This window comes from Anas acuta, chromosome 1 (genome assembly GCF_963932015.1).
Source record: "Anas acuta chromosome 1, bAnaAcu1.1, whole genome shotgun sequence".
NCBI classification, from domain to species: Eukaryota; Metazoa; Chordata; class Aves; order Anseriformes; family Anatidae; genus Anas; species Anas acuta.
In genome coordinates, this window is record NC_088979.1 from 166,409,933 (window position 1) to 166,431,454 (window position 21,522).

General features: G+C 42.5%; 1 protein-coding gene across 4 annotated transcripts in view; it reads right to left on the reverse strand.

The window, feature by feature from the left end:
- The window catches only part of TRHDE (thyrotropin releasing hormone degrading enzyme), a 207,080-nt gene extending 188,942 nt beyond the window's left edge, over positions 1–18,138 (reverse strand). For 3 of the 4 annotated variants that reach the window (XM_068669186.1, XM_068669185.1, XM_068669184.1), the window contains exons 1-2: positions 16,575–18,138; positions 11,465–11,738 (exon numbers count right to left, since the gene is read on the reverse strand). In XM_068669186.1, coding sequence (XP_068525287.1) covers positions 11,465–11,738; positions 16,575–17,416 — 1,116 coding nt within the window. In that variant the 5' untranslated portion in view covers positions 17,417–18,138. The remainder of the gene's footprint in view (positions 1–11,464; positions 11,739–16,574) is intronic. The other variant, XM_068669183.1, reaches the window with a different exon arrangement.
- Between the last annotated feature and the right edge of the window lie 3,384 nt (positions 18,139–21,522).

Here is a 21,522-nt window from a genome sequence, read left to right on the forward strand (position 1 = left end):
CTGAACTTTTTCTGCTGCTCAAGCAGCTCTCCCATATGAGCTAGTTAGGTGTTTTGAATTTGTTTCATAGTGATGAGTCCCAGGCTTTCTCAGAGTCAGCCTTCTTCATCCCCTTTCACTTTTTCAAGTCTCGTTATGCTTTTCACATCACAGTTTTGAAAAGGTTCATACTAGGTTCTTAACTCCAAGCTACCAACGTATCTTCTCTGTATGCCTTAAAAGGTTTATCATGGCCAGAAGCTGATGCAACTTTTCTTGGCAGACAAATTATATAAAAATTCCTATGGCAACCCAGAATGACCAATCCTCTGTGGATCACCACAAGCTACATGATAGAGAGACACAAGTTTCAAACTCTCTTTACTAAACCAAGCTATCACACACTCCCAAGGAAGTCATCTTTCTTCTATGTTGAGGCCCACTAACTTTAGTATATTCATCACTATCTGTGACAGCAACAGGCATAACACTTTTGCATAGAAAACTTAGAGGCTACTGTATTTCAGAATCTTCTGCATATTAAAGAAAAATAAATGTGGGGGGTGGCTTTTCATTGTAGTTGGTTGGTGGTTTTTTGTCGTATTGGGGAGGGCGGGGCTTTTCATTGTAGTTGGTTGGTGGCTTTTTGTTTTTGTTTTGTTTGTTCAGTATTTTTAAACTACATACTAAAAGCAAATACCACTCCATATTTCAAAGGTAGGTAAAACAGCAGGTCACAATAAAGCATACCAAAGACCACAGCCCCATGGAGAAACCTAACTAAACCTCAGAGAACCTGAGAAAAGTCTCGGGTTCCAGAAGAAGCCCCAGCTACATTCTTCTAAAGAAACAAAGGGAATGGAGAAGAAATAATACACATTCCTTTCATAGTAAGAACTAGGATAGCAGATGAGGGAAATTATTCCTTTAGTCTTTGCAAAATCCTTATTTCCATCTTCTCTGTCAACAGTGTTAGCCAAATATTTAAGTATTTGTTTTATGAATGTATACACACTTATACATACGATTTTATATGAAGCAGTACATTATCACTCATTGACATTCCCACATACAAACCAGGCTTTTATCTAAATTACACAGGTCAGACTAAAAACTAGATATATATCAAATTTTCTCATCAGGTATAAATCAGTCTCCTTTTTCTTCTCCTGGTACTTAAAAGGAAACAATGAACTTACTCCAAAGCAACACTATCAAATTTTTAACATACAGGAACTTTTCAGTAAAGTAAAACCCACAGCGTGATCTACTGTTGTTCAACCATGGACTGTGATCTAATTAGCCAGAGGACTGAGAACTACAAGAAGCACATATGCAGTTCGTGAATGATTCAGAAAGTATACTTCTTTCTTTGAAATTATTCCATAGGAATTCACTTTCTTTCTTCCTCTTCCACCCTTTATTCCCTTCTTTTATCTTTGCAAACCAAGGTACTGCTTGCTGTCCTGAGGATACAAACTCTAATTGAGGTTCCAAGCTGCCATGACTACCAAACTGCTTGCTGCTCTTGAGAAATGGGGGGTAGGACGGGAGAAAGTGTGGGTATTCCCAGAGGTGCCCCCAATGAATGCTAATAACTACCTCCTGCTTCTTAGGCCCTCCCTAGCTGTAGTCACTTCAAATAACATTATTAGCCTTCATGTTCTGTCCCAAACCGCCACACAGCTCCACTGCATGCTGTTAAACAAAACGTGTCGCTAAATATTTTTTTGGGATAATCCACTGCGGGATAACTTTTTTAATACACATTAGGTCATTTACCCTTCAAAGAGAAACATAATCTGCTTTCAAATTATGCTGTTCCAAATAAGAAGATAACGGGCTCAGTTCTCATCTCTGGCTGCTCTTGGTATGTCTCAACAGCACAGAACAGACAGAAAGCTGCCAGGAAGGAGCAGTCGAGGATTTCCTAAGGGTATCATTCTGTGGAGCCAAGCCAAAGCAGCTGGTTCTCTGCCACCTGTCCCTGTCCTGCTGTACAAGATGGGTGCCAGGGGAAGGGGCTGTGTGCTGTGCTCAAGCACTTCAGCAGCCACCATGAGAGATATAATAGATTCAAGAATGAAACCACCACCTGCAAGGCACGTAAGAATCCCCACAGCGATGCCCACAGTGGCAGAGTTCAGCCTGTGCAAAGGACCTCCTTTGAGAGCAGCAGGGAGGAGCACATAAACCAATGCAGCCAGACTTCTCCAGCCCTGGAAAAGCATGTTCACACTATGAAGCTGTGCTATGCCAGCATCTGATAAAAACCTTCTGAGCATGTACCTGAAGTGTGAAAGCACCCAACTGGAAAAATCGAAAGTGTCATTAACACTACGGACACCTTCATGTAAAACCAAATAAACTGGCTGGATCCTCTACGAGTACAAACAGGCGTAACACCACAAACCAGAGAGCCTTTCCCACACTCCGGGCAGCAAAAAAAAAAAAAAATACAGAGATAAAGCAAAAATAGGATGAACATTGTGGAGGTTTTCCAACACTAAAAAATCAGGTAAAAGGCTAGCCTACAAGGTGAATGTTACAGATACGTGACTGTCAAAAACTGAGGGGTTAGACTGGCAAGAGTTATGAATCTCTAAAATGAGATGGCTATAAAAACTGGAAACAAATAGGCTAAATTTCTAGTTTCTGTATGAAAAATATGATTAAAACTTACCTAAACCCTGGAAGAGAGTCTTGTCTATAAATAAATAAAAGTACACATCACTCTCCTCCTTCAAAAATACTGTATCTGTCACTCAGCTAGATGTCAACTAAGACACCTGCCTCAGTAATCCATTTTCACTCCACAGAGCAGTGACTATGGTGGGTATGCAGGATAAGGCTGGTTTGACTGACAGGTGTTCAGGCTGGTGCAGGAATGCATGTACCTTTATGTTGTCCTGCAGTGAGATGCCTCCTACAGATTGTTCAATGCTTCATTTTTGCTTTTCTAGGAAGAGCATGACTCTTACAGTAACATGTTAATAGAGTCTTAGTACTTCAGTGGGTGTCAGAAAGCAGAATTCATGTTGATGCCAAGGACAGAGACCTCAATGAATAAGTTAATGAAGTCAAATATGACAGCAGAACATAAGAGGCATACGAAAACATAAAATAATGTAGCACAGAAAGCAGAGCACAGATAGATTGTTCAGGCTTCACTATGAGCTACGTTGTCACAGTACATACTACTAAGCATATGCTCATTAGGCCATGAAAAGAAAATGAAACAGTCTTTCCTCGCTTCTCCCACTCACGATGTTGGAAATGTAAGGAATTCCAGGGACTTTATCTACTCCTGTAAGCAAATAGCAAAGAAGTACTAAGAGTCCTGGACCTATTTTTCTTGTCATTAGGCAGAATCAACCTCAGATGCAGCAATGCTCTCTAAGGCACTGATTTATAGGCAAGCTCCTGGGCTGACGCTTGTCACAAAAATCACATGCGCTGCTTCTCTCTCCACTCCCTGTTATTGCAAGCCTGTGAATTAACCATGAATTAAGAGACCAAGTTGTGCTTTTTTTTTCCCCAAAAAGTCTTGCTATTATCTGTCTCACTACCACCAGATACTTAAGGTTGATCTTCCCAGCCAAAAACAAAACAGAACAGGATATTCCCAAACTCAAGCCTTTCAACTCAATAATATTCTTTTCAGAGTGCAGCTGAGAATTTGTTAATAAAATAAATATCGCATTTAAATACTGCATGTACTACAAGTGCTGACCAAGAACATTTTTTAAAAGGAGTAAGCACAATACATGTGCAGTGTTTTCCTAGGGCATTCAACTTGCAAATTCAACCAGAAATCAATAACAATGGATTGCAAGTTTGCAATTTATGTTTCTAACGGATTCCCTGGCATATTCAGTTTAGCATGAATGCTGATCACATAGGTTTTTGTTTGTTTTGGCATATTTTGTAGCTACAGTATTTAAAAATTAATAAACAAAAAGTCACTTTCAATATACAAGAAACAGAATGGGTAAACAAATATTGATGTGGTGAATCTAGAAAGGCTACAATTTCTTCAATTTCTTTGGATTACTAATGTACTAGGGCTTCCCACTTAACTAAACAATTCACAATAGTAAGAGCTGAAGTGGGTAAAAAAGTATTTGTAGAGCCAGCCTTTACTGCTGTTACTACAGAGGAAATTTCATACAAGAAAAAAAAAAAAAAAAAGCACAAACAACTAATTTGTTCATATGTGTGTATGCTTTTCTAGCTCCATATAACTGCATAACTTCCATCACATTCTTTGTGACATGCTTTTTCATTTTTCTTTTTCAATTGTTTGAAAAATTCTTTTCCCACAGGGGAATACATAAGCAGGACAATTGTGGTGATGACCAGAAATTAATCAGTATCATCATATCATTATCATAACAGCCTTTGAGGACAATGTTAAAAGTCAGCATCGTATCAGGCTTCAGAAATAAGCCTGGTGCTTCCTGCATTAGCTGCTGCTATCCGTTTATCAGATACATGTGTGGCCTCCCAGTGGTGAGTGATGGGCTAACAAAAGTTACTTTTTACATATTAGGTAAGTTTAGAAAGCAGAGCTCAACTTTGAAGCCCGGTAAAATTTAGGTTGCAGAGGAAAAAAAATTAATTTTAATTGAGGACTAATTCCACTTTTGATAGCTAAATCATTCTGCCGTAGCCAATTTGCTCACCCACAAAAAACTATCTGGTATGTAATTGCTTCAATGCTGATTAATAAATAACAACTGATGGAGAGACTATTTGCTGGCAGCTAATAACCAGCACCTGAAGAGAGGGCCTAAGGCAGAGCCTCAGGCCTTTAACCCAGGTAGTCATTAACTGACAGAAAATGATTGGTCTTGAGGTCATTATTGCTATTACCTACAAATATTAATATATTTTTCAAATGTAGAATAATTTTCTAAAAGCTACAGGCTGGACCACACAATAGACATGGATTAATTTAGAGAGAACTAATGTTTGCTGGTTGTTTTTTGTTTTTTTTAGCAACTAACAAATGATGGAACCCACTAGATAAAGTTATTCTGAGCTGTTGTTCAACCTTTGTTTTTGTTTGTTTGTTTGTTTAACTATTAATGAAAATCATGCCTTCAGTCTCCTCATGCTGATCGCCCAGACTTCAGGCAAACTGCCCTGCACATGAAGGAATGCCCAGACAAGCTCTTCAGAAATCTCATGAATAGTTAGAATCATGACACTTCTTCCTGTCTTAAGGACAAGTACAAAGCCATGCTCATATGGCACTGAACCTAAAGTAACAAGAGCTGTGTGATGTTCACTGATCCTGACCTACCTCTGCTTATGCCACTTCATTCACAGGCCCTTTCCAGGCAAGAAGAACTTTTCACATGTGCAGAAGCAAGTGACTACTCCTGCATTGGTGCCCTTTTTGAGATCTATCTATTTCAGTGATGCCAAGGCAAACTGAGGGAGTCTCCCAAACACAAGCTTAACAAAATTCACTGCAGAGACACTGATGTGGACTCTCTGCAAACCAGTTAGCACTATGGAAGCAGTAATTATCTTATTTTCCTTTAGCCAGATTATTACAGCTCCACCTCACTGGCCAGGATAAGACTTAGCCGTACCAAAGTACTGAATTAAGATCTTTACTAACCAGGAGCTTGTGATCTCTAATTATGTCTGAGATAAAACAATAACACAATAACAGCAGTGCAATAAAGCTTGGCCTTATTCCAGTTGCCTCTTCTCATAGATCTTTCTTAGCCTCAAGGTCTTTCTCTGTATCATGACAAATTACTCAGCACTGATGACTGTACAGTAATGTTTAATAAAACTAAAATCAAGACCCACCCAGCCGTAGAGCTCTCCTTAAAATGTCATGTGCATGGATTCAGACACCAAGTGAAGGACTTACCCTGCACAACAGAGCAAGCTCTGGTCAGGCCCACACACTGCCAGTCCTGCAACATATGCTATGACCAGTTTGGATAGGAGCGGGAGCAGCCAAAGTGAAACCATGCAAAATTCTTATTCCAGCACTCCCCTCCATCAGCATTCCTCCTCCCAGTCATCATCACCCAGTCTGCCAGCCACTTCTCAACTGCTAATCACTATCACCAGCTCCAGCACTACCTGCACATGCTCTTCTAACCCTTTGACCCAGAACTCTTCGTGAATCCACTCCTTGCCACACACTTTTTCTTTCTAGCAGATATTTGCCCTGACAAGAACCATACGCTTTAAAGCTGCAAGTTGTCACTTCATTTCCATAGTTATCTCCACACCCCATTCACAGCAGAAGAATGATAGAAGATGAATCTCCCTGAAACATCTCTTTCCAGCAATGCATTCATCTCCACTGATACACTCTGTCCCTGAGCACTCACTCCTTCCACTAACTGAAAGAGAAAGAATTAGCAGGGAAAAAAAAAGCAAAGAAGAAAAATAACCTATGAGACAGGTGCAGGAGATAGTGAGTTTTTATGTTCACCTGACTACAGAACAATAAGAAACAGAGGGCTTGGAGAATAGAAGCACAGCTTAACATGAAGTAGAGTAAAAATCAATCCAGATAGGGAAAAAATGAAGCTACAACAGGAGGAAAATGCCTGGTGGATGGAAAAGACAAATAAAGACAACAGTGAGGAGAAGAGATGCAGAAATGATATGCCAGACATTAAAATGCAGTCAGCAATATCTTGCTTTTAAGAATTACTGACAAAGAACATACGTATGAGGTGTGATTAGGAAACATAACACATAAGTAAAAACAAACAAGCATGTGAAGGTAAGCAGAGTCTTCTCGATTATTTCACTGTGCAAAGATGACAATACACAGATCCCATGATTTTCACCAACTACAGCTGGCACAGCTGCAGTGCAGAAAAAAGCTATACAAAGATCAGCTAAGCCTGTTCGTAAGGATGTCCCTGTTCTATCAATGTAACATTACCCCAGGAAGCACCCTGGTAGAGCTACACTGCTCCCCTAGCCCACAACAGAAAAGGTATCTGCACCTCAGTCCCTTCCGCAGGAATCAAGCTGCACTCAGAAAAGGCGGTACCAATGATATGAATAATTCCTTGTAGTCCCAGATGAATCTGAGCAACAAAGTATATAACTGTAATGCACATAAGAAGGCAATTCTGCTTTTATTTATTATAATATATAATATTTTGTAATTATATAAAATAATATATAACATATATAATTAATAATATTAATAATATTATATATTAATATTATATAATATAATTAATATTATGTATTAAAATTTATAATTATCTGCTTTTAAATTACCTGCTCTATAAGGGATTCTGATTCTGATCAGGCCCATATGGACTAAGGAGTTATGCTAGTGATTTACATACACAGAGCTGTGCTTGGACAAAGCACAACTTGTCTTTATAACATGGTATGTATTTGAATCTCATGCTTAGGTTAAGGTTAATTTTGAGGTCAACATCACTCTTTGAGAGAAAAAAATGAACAGTTAACATGTAATCATTTTTGAAGAACAAACCTGCTTTTAATACCACTGTTTCTTTTATTCCTTGGAGAGTTTATCTACCCTTGACCACAGCAGTTTAGTAAGATTGGTCAGCTGAAAGAGAGATGAGATTTTAAAAATTAGCATGCTTTCAAAATCTGAAAAGACATTTTCCCCAATGGTCTTCAAACATTTTGTGAACCAAAACCAAGCTCACGAAAGCACAAAAATGAAAGCAAAAGCACATGCAAGCTGAAATCTTTTGGGGGTCTACAGAGTAAGTATAATGTATGTTGCATTAATTGAAGAAAGGTTCCTCCATGCAAGAAACTGCCCATCAAAATGCTTCATCATGGGGGTTAGGTTCTTTTTCTTGAACATTCCTTTATTATTAGGAGATAACTTATTTTTTTCTTACATTTATGTTGACTTGCCATGGATACTGGAGCAAGAAAGCAACTTCAGGGGAAACTCAGAAGTTTAGATTGCATGTCCCAGGAGTTCAGATAATTTCAAAAATTCACCTAGGTAATGTACACAAACTCCTGGGACTGCAATATAAAAGTCATGAAAAGATGGCTTACCTCAGCAGTTCATCCAAACAAACCCAGCTCTAAACTGTTTACCGTAAGTTCATACAGTAAAAGATACTCTTTCAACAAATCTGAACAAGATGAACAGACCACTGACAAACTGAAAAATTGCAAAATATATTTAACCAGTAATTCATTGTAAACTATTTTGGCATTCCTGTGACGTTAATATATCTCTGAGGTAGGGACACTATGGAAAAAAAAAAAAAAAAAAAACAAGAGGTACAACTCTAGACTTAGAGAATTTTATGGGATAAGAGACCACTTCAAAATATATAGGCTTTTGGCCTACCGGTCTTTGACAAGATGATCTACTAATTTGTGCAATTGCTGGCACAAAGTTCTGTACAGCTTAGTCTGGCTGGAGGAGTGAGCTTACATATGTATGTCCTGCACGTGCTGAAGAAAGACTCAAACATAACCGAGGCCTCAGTAGCCACAAATTCCTACCAAATTAATCCTTTACGTTCTCTTTAGATTCCTCTTAAATCTAAAGACTTGAGAACAGTTTTGCCAAATATCAGAAGAGCAGAAAGTAACAGTTATTGTCTATATGACATGAGCATGCTTCTGTCTTCAGGATATCAAATATCCAAAAGCAGCAGAAGTCTACAGCATATGAGCTGCAAATAATGCTACTAGAACATGAGATTCTCCTTAAGGCGAAAGGAAGTAGGCTGTGTCTTTCAAATTCATGGTTCATCCCTCATCTTGCATGTATTCGCTTACACTGATGTTGGAAGTTGAACTGCTTGCAACTGTTTTTTAGATTACTATAGGACATGTCAAGAGTGAGATAGCAGGGGAGTATCATGCATGATGAGCTTGCAAGTGTTACATTGTATTACAGAGCAAGGAACGTAAGACCAAGCTACTACAGCATACACCAAAAACTTCCATTTTACAGGAGTTCAAGGAGAAACTCAAGCAACCACTGTTTGCTAAAGCAGAGGAATAACAGATCATTCTTAGCTTAAGACCAAATCCTTCAGCAGGAAGAGTACATTACCACGAAGATCATCAACTCCTACCTGGATAGAAGTCTGCTTAGGTACTGATTGATAAGGCATAAGAAATGGCCTTAAATCCTAGCCTGTTCTACTTAGCTCAGTCTTCCAACTACTACAACAGCCAGAGGCAACCAGTTTCTCATCCCAAGAGCAATGCTTCTTGTCCAGTTAATCAATCTGCAGCTAGCAGCACTAAGAACGAGGCATCAGCTCCACCATTCTCTGTTCTTACTTCTTTGCACTGGCATTTGTGCGATCTTTTTCTAAATTAATTCACTGAACTGACAGAGAAACTTATTGGTTTAAAATAATAATAATAATAATAATAATAATAATAATAATAATAATAATAATAATAATAATAATAATAATAATAATAATAATAATAATAATAATAATAATGCTTTCATTTTTCAAGATAATGATTGAAATCAGTAAATCAGCTCAACTAATGGTTCAGCTAGCCCCAGAGCTGCTGCATGGGAAGGAATAGCAGGTCCCAACCAGAAAAAGCTAGGAGCCTTTCCTCTTTGGTAACAGTGAGGTACAAGACCAGCTCAGCCACCACAGGTGACCACTCGGAGTGCAAGCATGGCTTCAGCTGTTCCAACATTCTTACACTCCTAGGGTAAATCATCCCAGAGAATCACTTCCTAGCCATGCTTCTCCCTCCCCTTCAGTGGGATAAAATGACAGTGTCATAGTCTGTTGGCCATTATATGAAAGGGCTCCCCGGTGTCCTACCCTGCTGTTTCAGTGATAAAAAAATTTCCTCATAACTTCAGTATGACCTAAATGAGGCTTACCAATAAAAAGGTCTGAATCTACCCTCCCTCATCTTCAGCACAGCCCTGAATCTGTACTAGGTCTCAGGAAGTCACACAAAAAGCAGGGGCAAAGAACTGATTTGGCTGAAAACATATTCACACACTTCCTTTTTTTTTTTTTCAGGTCAGTTATCAGCCATATTGTACGGCTGTGCAGAGGTGAGTGCTGGCACAAGAAGGCTAAGAAAATGTTTGGCTCAGGGAGGGTGGGATCAGCTCCTTCTACAGCAGCTGAATGCTTAGGCTAGCTAAAAGTGATTAAGGAGACATTTCATGTCTTGATCAACCACGGAAAGGAGGCCTGCAGCCCTTCCTTATGCCCCCAGGCTACAGCACAAATTTATAGAGCATTTGCAGAAGCACAAATTTAAAAATCCACTTTGCTCAGGCACACAGTTAAAACTCCAGCCTAGCCCCGTGCTTCCAAAAGTAGCTCAAATTTGTTATTCACAGAAACTACGAAGGAAGGGTTTCTCTGTATGTACACCTGTAAAATCAAGATGACAGCACTGTGAAATATTCTATTAAGCTGACAGCATTTCTCATGTATATTTTGGCTTGTTATACAGTTCTGTGTTTGATATTTGTAAACAAAAACAAAACTGACATAAATAAAGGATTTTTCCCCTTGTTTTTTCATGGCATACTTCTTGGAACCATGCCATATTTAGAAACAACAGCTCCAGAAAGTCAGTGCTTCCACCAACCTGGAGCTCCACAGGAAGCAGATAGGATGTAAAGTCCTGCTCTAAAGCATGCCCTATGATATGAAGCACTTTATTGGCCTCTCAAGTTAGCACACAGCATACCAAGGATCATGTCAGTACTAAAGGAAGAAGACTAGAAACCTTTCCAGTATTACTGTTTTCTTTGAATAAAGTCCAACAAATACTAGTATTGAAAAGGCTGTAGGAAAAACAAGAGAAAACTTCCTCAGAAAATCAAAGTAAAGTGAAAAGGCATACCTGAAAGCTTAAAATTTCATGAGGCAGACACACCTACTAAGCTAATCAATTACAAAAAGTATTGAACAAATCAGAAATTTTATATTTCAGGTTTTAGTCTGGAGAAGAGGAGGCTCAGGGGAGACCTTATTGCTCTCTACAACTACCTGGAAGGACATTGTGGGGAGCTGGGGGTTGACCTCTTCTCACAAATAACTAGTGATAGGACTAGAAGGAATGGCCTCAAGTGGCACCTGGGGAAGTTCAGGTTGGAAATTAGGAGAAATTTCTTCTCAGAAAAAGCAGTCAGGCAGTGAAACGGGTTGCCCAGGGAGGTGGTGGCATCAGGGGTGTTTAAGGAAAGGTTGGACCTGGTGCTTAGGGACATGGTTTAGTGGGTAACATTGGTGGTAGGGGGACGGTTATATCAGATGATCCTGGAGGTCTTTTCCAACCCTAATGGCCCTTTCCAACCATGATAAACCTTTAGAAAAGGCCACAAGCAGTACACACCACCATTAAATAAACTGCCAAATTTTAGGAATGCTAATCAAAAAGGTTAAGTATTTGATGTCATGATCCCTTACAAAAAGCAAGGGTTTTCAAAGTTAGAAAATGTGTGTACAACATCATAAATACTTACAACTACTCCACTCTTGGTGACAGTTTCCCGGTACGTAAAATTGCACACTGCCCAGGCTAGGTAATACGTGGACATGAGAGGGGTCTGCGAAAAGTGATCTGTAACCCATCCATCTTCTTCAAAAACAGAAGTTTCAACTGGCATGTTGGACAAAGATATATAAGTTGCTTGATGCCTGATGCTGATTTTGAAAGTGGCCTTGTAGATGGGCTCATCGAAGCAAGGAAAGGCTTTTCTGGCATGAGTAGGAGAAAACTGCGTAACACCAAGAAACCTGGAAAAGAGGCAAAAAAAAACAACAAAGCTGTTACCGACTGTGACCAGCACTCTATTCACAGACACACTAAATACAACATTGCTTGACTATTGTGGTTTAACAACAAATGCAACAGTACAGAGTGTTTGAACACTGCTTTGTCGTTGTAGCATTTCTTAGCATGAATTCTTACTACCTGTACTGTAACACAATCAATATAAAGTAACAGCCTACAAATTTGTAGGAAATTTGCAGGCAGCACCCTGATGAATAATGAATAATCCTCCGCCTCATATGAAACTTTGGGTTCTCACAGCAATTCTGTTCTGTGTGTGAAAAAAAACTTGGCCAATATTGGTCACACAATGCAGAACAAGTAAGCACAGTCCTCAGTTAAAGCCAGAATTTAGGAGCCTTCAGGGGGCTCACTCTGCCCCGAGACACTGACAGCACACTTTGCCTTTCTTTGGACATTACAACTTATGACCACATCACATACTCAAGAGGGTCGTTGTTTTCCACTGCTGATTGCTTCTTTACTGGTTGCATGCAGGTCTGAGACACACTATGATACAGCACTAATGTTACTGTGCACGTCCAGGAAAAATATTCTGGGACCTTTGCAAAATTGCACATATAAATAAATGATTAAAAAAAGCACAAAGTAGTTTAACCTTTTTTCCAGATGTGCTTTTCTTTTGTAGTTTATTTTATGAAGAACAAATACATGTTGTTAGTTAACGGGTTAAATCATGAAAAGATCTCCAAAGAAGTCAAAAGCATTTATTACACCATTGTATAGAATGGGAAAGCTTTAGTTTGACCAAAAGAAAGAATAAAAAAAAAAAAAAATCTGCGACTGTTTGCTTCGGAACTAAGCATATATTAATCCAGATATGGAAGAAGAACATTTGTGGGTAGAGATTTTCTCCAAATTTACACCATTCAGAGAAAATCCATGTGGGATGATCTCTTTGCAGAAACAAGGAGCTACACTTAAAAGGTAGAACAATGGGGTTCAATGGGAATATTTTCTGGAGGCACACAGGACAAGAAAATGACTATGACCTAACTGCGTAAGCGCAAGTATGTAGGCTTTTTGAGAGGTATTGAATCATGACTCCATTTTCAAGGTTCCATCAGCAAAAATAACCATGCAATTTTAGATACCTGGTAAACATTTGTCAGAATTTTAAAGGTTTATTAATCATCTGTTATTCCTCTGGAGGAAGAGGACAGGTGAATATGTTTGATAAAATGAAAATGGTGGGACCTATTATTAATTAGTCCATAGGCATTAATCTCCATTACAATACTCTCAAACACTGAGGGAGAAAAAATAATAGGCAACTTTTAAGGAAAACAAAATATCTATTTTTTTCCTAAAACTTCTTGGGTTTAATAAATATTTAGTAGCATTCTTTTATAAAAACAATGAGGAAATAAATGTCTTGAAATGTTGCTCTTATCTCGCTATAGCACATCTATGCCTGATAGAACCAGATCATTTCTTGGTGAAGTGATCACCTCTTTCAGAGGGCTAATTTTCTTTTTCAAGAATGAATTTTTTTTTCCACCATTGAAGGTTTTACCATTGGTCTTTTGTCTAAAACAAAAAGCCTTACTTGGTTAGTAACTACTGAAGGAATTCAGCATGTCGTATTCTTTTAACTAACCCACATTTTTTAATGAGACAAATCATAATTCTGCATAAGGTTGCTAAATATATGGTAAAAAGTTGATGCCAGGTATTCCAGTGTTAATCAAAAAAAAAAAAAAAAAATCCATTATTATCAGTGGATTTACACTAGTGCAACAAAGCCAAATCAGCCAATTAAATGAAGCAAAGCAACTTAATTTATATGCAAAGTATTTCAAGTGGACCTGATTCTGCATTCTAGGCACACTCTGAGCAGCTAGGAGTCAACAGTAGCTTCAAGTGAGCATGGAAAACTGTACCTGCCTGTTATTAATAAAGCAAGAATGATGAACTTTCCTCTGCAATTAACAATTTTAATGAGCTCAGACAAACATGTAAATGCATACTTTGGGACTACTGTATAAATACAGATACTCCCCAAAAAAAGGAGTATTTTTCTTCCACTTTTTGGAGACTGTATCAGTAGTCTTGTTATGAGTTAGGCCATTGATATAATCTCTACACCACAGTAATAAAACCTGGTAAACTCTGCAACTTCTGTCTTCACACAGATAGATGCATATATCCAGATAGACGTAACTGGGCAAACATCGGGCAGTCAATATTTCATACTAAAAATACACCAGCTACCAATAACTGTGATATTTATAACATGTGCATTACTATCAAATATTGATTTGCTTGTTGTGCCATAAAATAAAACAAGCAGAAAGTTAAAAACTGCTTCGCAAAGACTAAGCTGTCATGCATGTCTAAAATAAAACAGTCTGTGCTTATCTATTTCTCTCTGCATTAGGAGGAAAACCAAGCAAAACTATACCACACTGCAAGTGAAGAGCAGGTTGAGTAATTCATTCAGGTCTCTACATACTTCTCTGGGCACTGACATTTTTATCTCCAATTCCCCAAAATATCACCATAAAAAGTTGTACCTCTGGGAATGACAGCCTTGCAGTCTCTCTTCTCAGCATACCCACGGCAGTAATTTGCAGGTATTTTAATTCTACCTCATCTATTAAAGGAAGACGTGTGTTTCCTCAACAACCTATCTATTTTGACATCTTAGTTGTTATAAGATGGAAGAATATGTCTGTTTGTTTTGTCTGAATGATGTAAGTTTTTCTTTCTTTTTCATTTATGTCAAAGTTTGATATTCATTTAAATTATGTGTGCATATTATTATGGTACTCTACAGTATCTGTATTAAATGTTTGTTGATTCAGTAATAGTAATTCTGGCACATAATGCAAAATAAGTTTGTAGCTCATCACTTGTGTTTCACTTTTCAATTAGAGTACTAAAGTTTTCAGTAAGAAAATAGATACTACTATGAACATCTAAGGCTAAATTAAGAGTTTCACCTATGAATAGCACAGTAAATGAACTAATTTCACCAAAAAAAATTATAAAGTGAAGGCACTACTATGATTGTGAAGGCTCACAGTTAACCAGTTATTTACTCCTCATGTACAAGAAAAGTTGAAAACAAAGTTTAAGACCCTTTCACAGCAACCACTACTCCAACAATATTGTTGTATTGTAATCGAATATGAAGATGTCAAAAAGCTAAAGTTCTGCTGGAATATCAGGGTCCCTGAGGGCATGAGAGGAGTCTTTCTGTCTATCACAGCAGAAACTCTCCACATTTAAGGGCTACAAATGGTTATATGCATTACATAAAAAATGGGTTATTAATCAAAATGCAAATTGCTGCACTGCAAGAGCACACTGTGAACAAAGAAGTTTCATGGTTTAGAATGTGTATTATTTATTTTATATCACAGTGAGTCATTGTTATTAAGCCTGTGACAGTTCAAAAAGAAAAACGGTATTTCTATTAAACACCTGAAACTGTAACCATGAACTGATTACAGTTTTATAAACAGCATTTTACTGAAAGAAGTGTGAGCTGCTGTAAGGAAAAACTGCCAGAGATTTCAGGATAACAATGCTGCCTTACATAAGGTAAGGATCTTGCCCAATATGACTTTATTCGAGTGTATTAAGGACAACATTATTTATACCTGAAAAGTTACACAAGAAGCACTGGGAAGCACGTTTGACTGTTGCTTTCCACCCTTGTGCCTTAAACTCTCTTGATGACTCTAAAAAAAAACTTTTTTTTTTTTGTTAATCATAACTGGAGCATTGGCATGGAAGTACAGTGCGGTAACTTTGGGGAAATGTCACTGCAGCAGCAACTTGGCAGTTCAACTACTTCCACATAAAGTTAAGATGCTCAGGAATGCTAACAGTTAGATAACTTCTTGGTTTTGGAAAGTGAATTATACCCCCTGCTGTTACCAGTCTTGTTTTCCGATTTGCCTGTTTCCATACGGGTCTGTTAAAACTTCTGATTACCCACTCACTAACTCCTCAGTGACAAAAGGTATTTTGTCTGCACTTTCTCCCACAGCCATACTTTACCAATTTTTCATTTCATTTCACTGCAGTGACACATCACACAAATAACTCCAATCTCGTTCTCAAATCCCACATCAGAGTGTTTAAAACTGTCAATAATCACAGTGACAAAGGCATGTTTTAATCCAAGGGCTGTAGATTTGAGCTGGGGAGCTTGCTTTTTCTGCCTGACTTACTTTTTTTTTTTTTTCCCTATTCTTCCAAGTATAAATTCTTAACTTTGCAGGAAGTACAGAACAGGGAGAGAACCTGTCACTGCACGGATGTTTCAGAAAAGGACAGATTATAAAAAGAAACTAAATCTAAAAGAACAAACGCTGACACGACGATCAAGAACCCATCCCATCCTTTGTTTCACAAAGTTTGACAGCAGTTAGAAAACTTTTTTTTTTCCTTTTAAATAAAGGCCGTCTGCCTGCCTGCCTTAACGGGGGCTTCCCCAGTGACCTGCCCGCCGTGACAGGAGCTCAGGAGCTGACCCCGCTGCCTCAGCACCCTCGGACACGGCTCAGGACCGTGCCCGGTGCCACCTGCACCAGGTGGCACTGCCCGGCTTTGCTCCGCCACTGCCTGCAAACCTACAGCGGCTCAGCTGCACCAAGCGGATCAAAACGGTCCGTGGCATGCGAAATCCCACCCCACCGCCTTGTTTCTGTAAGTATAGAAGTAAAGAGCACTGAGAGGGGCGCTCAGCCACCCACCACCCCCAGCAGCCGCCGGGTCCTAGCGCCGGCCCAAGTTCCTCACGCCCCCCTCCGGTCCCCCCTCACCTCCTCTCGCCGTGCAGGACGTAGGAGCTGCGGAAGAAACCGAGCAGCTCGTTCTCGATGAGGGCGTTGTAGATGATCTTGAGGTTGTAACTCCGCTGCACCTCCAGGCTGCGGTTGAGGACGACGACGAGGACCTGGGTCTGGGGGTAGAGGAAGGAGCGGGCCACCCGCACGGCGCCGGCCAGCTTGTCCTCGGCCACGCGGACCGCCTCGATGTGCATGCGGTGGGCGTGCAGCACGATGTAGCGGCTGGCGTTGCGCACCTCCAGCTGCACGTTCACCTCCCCGCAGAAGGTGAAGTTCTCCATGAAGGCGCTCAGCATCAGGTTGTAGTGCAGCGGCCGCAGGTGCCGCGGCAGCCGCGGCCGGGCCCAGGGAGGCAGCAGCCGCCGCCGCTGCCACTCCTCCTCCTCCTCTTCCTCCTCCTCCTCCTCCTCCTCCGCCGCCGCCGCCGTCGCCTCCCCGCCCCGCGCCTGCTCCTCGGGCTCGGGCCGGCCGGGGGGCTGCCCGGCTCGGGGCGGCGGGCGGGCCCCCCCGGCCAGGCTCCCGTTGCCGCCGACCCGCGGCGGGCCGTCGGCGGCGGCGCCGCACTCCTCGAAGCGGACGCTGAGCAGCACGGCCACCATGGTCACGGCCAGCAGCGCCAGGATGGAGACGGCGAAGCCCAGCACCAGGCGCTTGTGCACGGCGATGTGCCGCTCCGTCGTGCGGGGTCTCGGCCCCGCCGCCTCGGCCCAGGGGCCCGGCGGCAGCCCCCGGCTGCCGTTCCGCAGGGCGGCCTCCTCCTCGATCATCATGGGGGTGACGGGCGGCCGCTTCTCCCGCTTCTCCTCCAGGGCCATCACGGCAGCGCCGCCCCCGCCTCCCGCGGGGCCGCCGCCCCCCGAGGGGGCCCCGAAGGCATGGGAGGCTCCGAGGTGGGGGGGCTCCTCGGCCCGGGGCGGGAGGGGGGGGTTCTCGGCCCGGAGGGGGGGGGTGCGCACCGCCTCTCGCTCACTCCCTCACCCCCTCCCCGAGGAGCCGCATCACCCTCGCCGCCGGCAGCCCCGCCGGGAAATGACCCCCGGACGGGGATGGGGGGGGGACGGGACGGGGTCGGCAGCGGGGTAGGGGGCGGCCGCGGGCTCTCGCCGCCGTCCGGCCGCCGGAGCCGCTCCTGCAACTTGTGCGGCTTCTGCGGGGCACTTCAGCACATGCCGGGGAGCGCACCCCGGCGCCCAGGGGGAGGGCTCAGCCGCCCCGGCCCCCCCGCTAGCGCCGCCGCCGCCGCCCGCAGGGAGCTCTCCTCCCCCCGCGCCCCCCCGAGCCGCCGGGGCCGGGGTCGGGCTCCGCGCCGGGCCCCGGCAGCGCCCGAGCCATGCGAGCCCCGCGCCGCCGCGCAGGGCCCCCGGGAGGCGGGCAGGGGGCGAGGGGGCGAGGGTCGCCCCCGCGGGGCTCGCCCGGCACCGGACAGCGGCGCCGAGCCCGTCCCTGTCCCCGTCCTCCTCCTCCTGCTCTTCCTCCTCCTCCTGGCGGGGCTGGCTCCGGAGAGTCACTCCTCGGCGCTCCGCTCTTATTTTGGCTTTTCTGTCTCCTGCAGGTACAGAGCGCTCTCCCGGCTGGCTCGGGCAGAGGCAGCTATATATAGGCACCGGGGAGAGGCGAGGGAAGGGAAGGGATGGGAAGGGGGGAGAGGCGGGCAAGCCCCGCCGCCCCTCGCCTTCAGCGGCTGCCGGCGGTGACGGCGGCGCCCCGGGGGAGCGGGCGGGGGCGGGAGGCGGGGGCGACATCGGGACGGGGGCGACACCGGGACCGGGGAGACACGGGGACTGGGGAGACACGGGGACAGAGGAGGCTTTTCTCCGCTTTGGCACCCGGAGAGGTCGCCGAGGCTGCGGGGGGAGGAGGGGGGGGGGGCCCGGAGGTGGGCTGGGGACGGGGGCTGGGGGACGGGCCGGCCGGCTGCAGCCCCTCCGAGGCGTGGGGTTTCCCGGGGCTGTGCTCCCTGCGTGGTTATCGGAGGCTGGCACTGTGTCAGATTCATAAGGACTTAATAAAGAGCCGCCGACTACACGTTTGGACGACAATAGTGCTGTCATGCTAACGCGGGGATGAAGCCGAAAATAAAAGGTTAAATACTCCGCTCAAATCGATAGGATTAATATGCCGAGAAAAATCAGTCCCTAAGTGCTCGCTGGGACTTGCAGGCATCCCCACGTCTTTACTCTGCGGCCCCAGGACGGGCTTCTCACCTCCAGCCCTTTCTGAACCCCACTTCTCGGCTGGGAGGATTTAAGGATGCCTTGGGGGAATGCACCGACACGTGGCTTAAGAAGTCCTAGGAGTGAACCCCAGTCTGGGAAAGTGAATTGCTGAAAAGTGATTTACTGAATCTGAGCCCACTTCTTCCACCCGCTCCCCCACCCCCTGACTTGTGCATCTGGGGATTGCAAAAACGCAGAATTAATCTACACAGCGGGGATCTAGATCAATGTCTGAAAACATCCCCGCTCTCCTTATTTTGCTTGCATACTTCAAAAACTTTTTTTTTTTTTTTTTTTTTGGAAGCTCTTTAGCGCCAATCTTGTAAACAGTTACATATGTGTTTATCCGCGGCACTCAGTCCTATGGAATATATGCCGTACATCAAGTTAAATGTGTACATAACGATTTGCAGAAGAGGGGCCTTAATTTCCATAGCGAAGAAAATAATAAAGTCCTACTTTTCTTTCATAAGCAAAGCAAATCTGCACAGTTTCCTGAAATGGGCTGTATTAGCCATTTTACTTCCCGAAGGAATGCCTGATCTCTGTTTTCCCCAAATCTACTACGTCTTTTGGAAACGTTATCTGACTTTGCATGCTGTTGCAGAATATGAATGATCATTTACTGACACATAAACCAGTTTAAGTCAGGAATATATATAGGGCTGCTCTCCCTGGAAGGATCTGAGCCTTTGTTTTTATCGTGCAGCACGCTCTAACAAAGGCTTATAATTTCAACTAGTCTTGATCGTAAATGTTGTGATACACTTGCTAAGTAGTTTTGTATGTCCTAGGAGGGCCAAGACTGCTCCGTAACTAGCATTCCCACATATTTACCGTGGTGTTATTTAGCTGCCCACCTGTTATAACAGGACAAAGAATAGAAATGTTTTATTATCTGAAAATAGCCTTCATTATTTGTTGACTGAAGTTTGAAGCAGAAAGGTAGGAAACTATTGCTATGTGATTTGGAAAAAAAAATAAAGAAATAAATAAAAAGAAAAAAGAAACAAACTGACACTGCAAAATAAGATTCAAAGCTACAGGTTTTAAAATGTCAGTTTCTATATGTTTCATTAAACCCTCTAAAAGCAGGCACAAAAGGAGTGCCCGAGTGCTTTTAAGATTTTGTATGCAGGCTGTCAGTATCAGGCGTGAGTAGAAAAGGCAGTGTTTCCCTCTATCGCTTTCTGCAATGGGTTTTAAGTTGTGTTTGTTCCCATCAGGGAGACATTCAGGCAAAAATGTGCTTCAAGAATAGAAGCAGACCGGAATGAAATTGAATAGTTTGAGTGTCATTTATAACTATTTTGTAATCATATTTTTAATTAAATACAATTGAATAGTTACAAGTCTCACACATTAAGGTTTTGTGAAGCCTTCTCAGCAAAGCAGTGAGCTCTGGTGCCGGACAATTGGGCTGTGCTTGTTAGCTAGCCAGCTCCAACACTTCTAAAGAGGAAAGCGCGGCTGCCTGTGACAGCACAGGTACATCATTCTGGCCTTCTTGATATACAAATAACAAATATATAACTCTCTGGGCTGAGATCTTCCACAATCAGCTAAGGGAGTCAGTCACACAACTCAGCTTTGACAACATTAGTCTATAAATTGAAGGGCCAGTGTCAGAAAGGGTATGTAAAAGATTTAAGGTACATGCTAGTAAGAAGCCATGCAGCTAATTCCTTTTAAGTCAGGTTAAAATAGCACAGGCAACATACTGGAGCAAGGCACAAGTGAGAGGAGTTAAGGCTCTTTATATCCACTTCCAGGTTTGGTCCCATAACTCAAAGTATCAAGAGGTTTTCAGCCACCCCATGGGATCCTTGTTGGTCTGGAGACTTATGATAAGAAGGTGCTGCTAGGAGCTACTGTGCTAAATAACCCTTGTACCTCAGCTCATCTATCACTCTAAAACTGCACATTACTAGATTAACCTCTTCTTCATATTAGTAATGATGGGTTTCTAAAATTTAGCTAGATGAGATACAGGTCAAGTGAGGTATTAATTTATTAATTTGTTCTCAAATGCTACTCTCTGCAAGCAGTGCCATGTACAGATTACTATAGATAGCCAGTTTGATGAGAAATCACAATCACAAAGGTATGGGGTGCCCAAGAAACAATTTGTGTACATTTGGGAAAGATTCTTGGTTTTTTGTTTGTCCACAGTTTTAAGCACACACATGGATTTCATGGGTACTGCCTCTGAAGCTTGCAGTCCCTTTGGCCTTTCTGTAGAGTGCTGGAAAACACATCAGATCATGGATCATTTTTGCAGCAAAATCCTGATAATGACTCCCAGTTGTTCAAAACTTCCCCTAGGCCATCAACATCTTGTATGCAATCACATTTTATGAGCTCATAGGATTGGGTTTCAGTTACTCATACAAAATAAAAGAGCATGTCTCACCTTAGCCGAATTGCTGTGGAGATGGCCCTCCCCAGACAAGTATCAGAAGAAACACAGATAAACTTCAGACAATACGGCTTCCAATTCTATACCAGTTTATACTATGGCCAGCAAAGAGGTGACGAGGGACCCCAATAAAGCTGTGGTTTATGTTATGTTAAGATTGCACACAGACACCACTCGGTATTCACAATGGTACTTTACAGTCTCGGCAGAAAAGCTCTATAAATGAGCAACTGTATTGTGTAGCATGCAACAGGGTACAGTTCATCCAGACAGAGGATCGGCACAT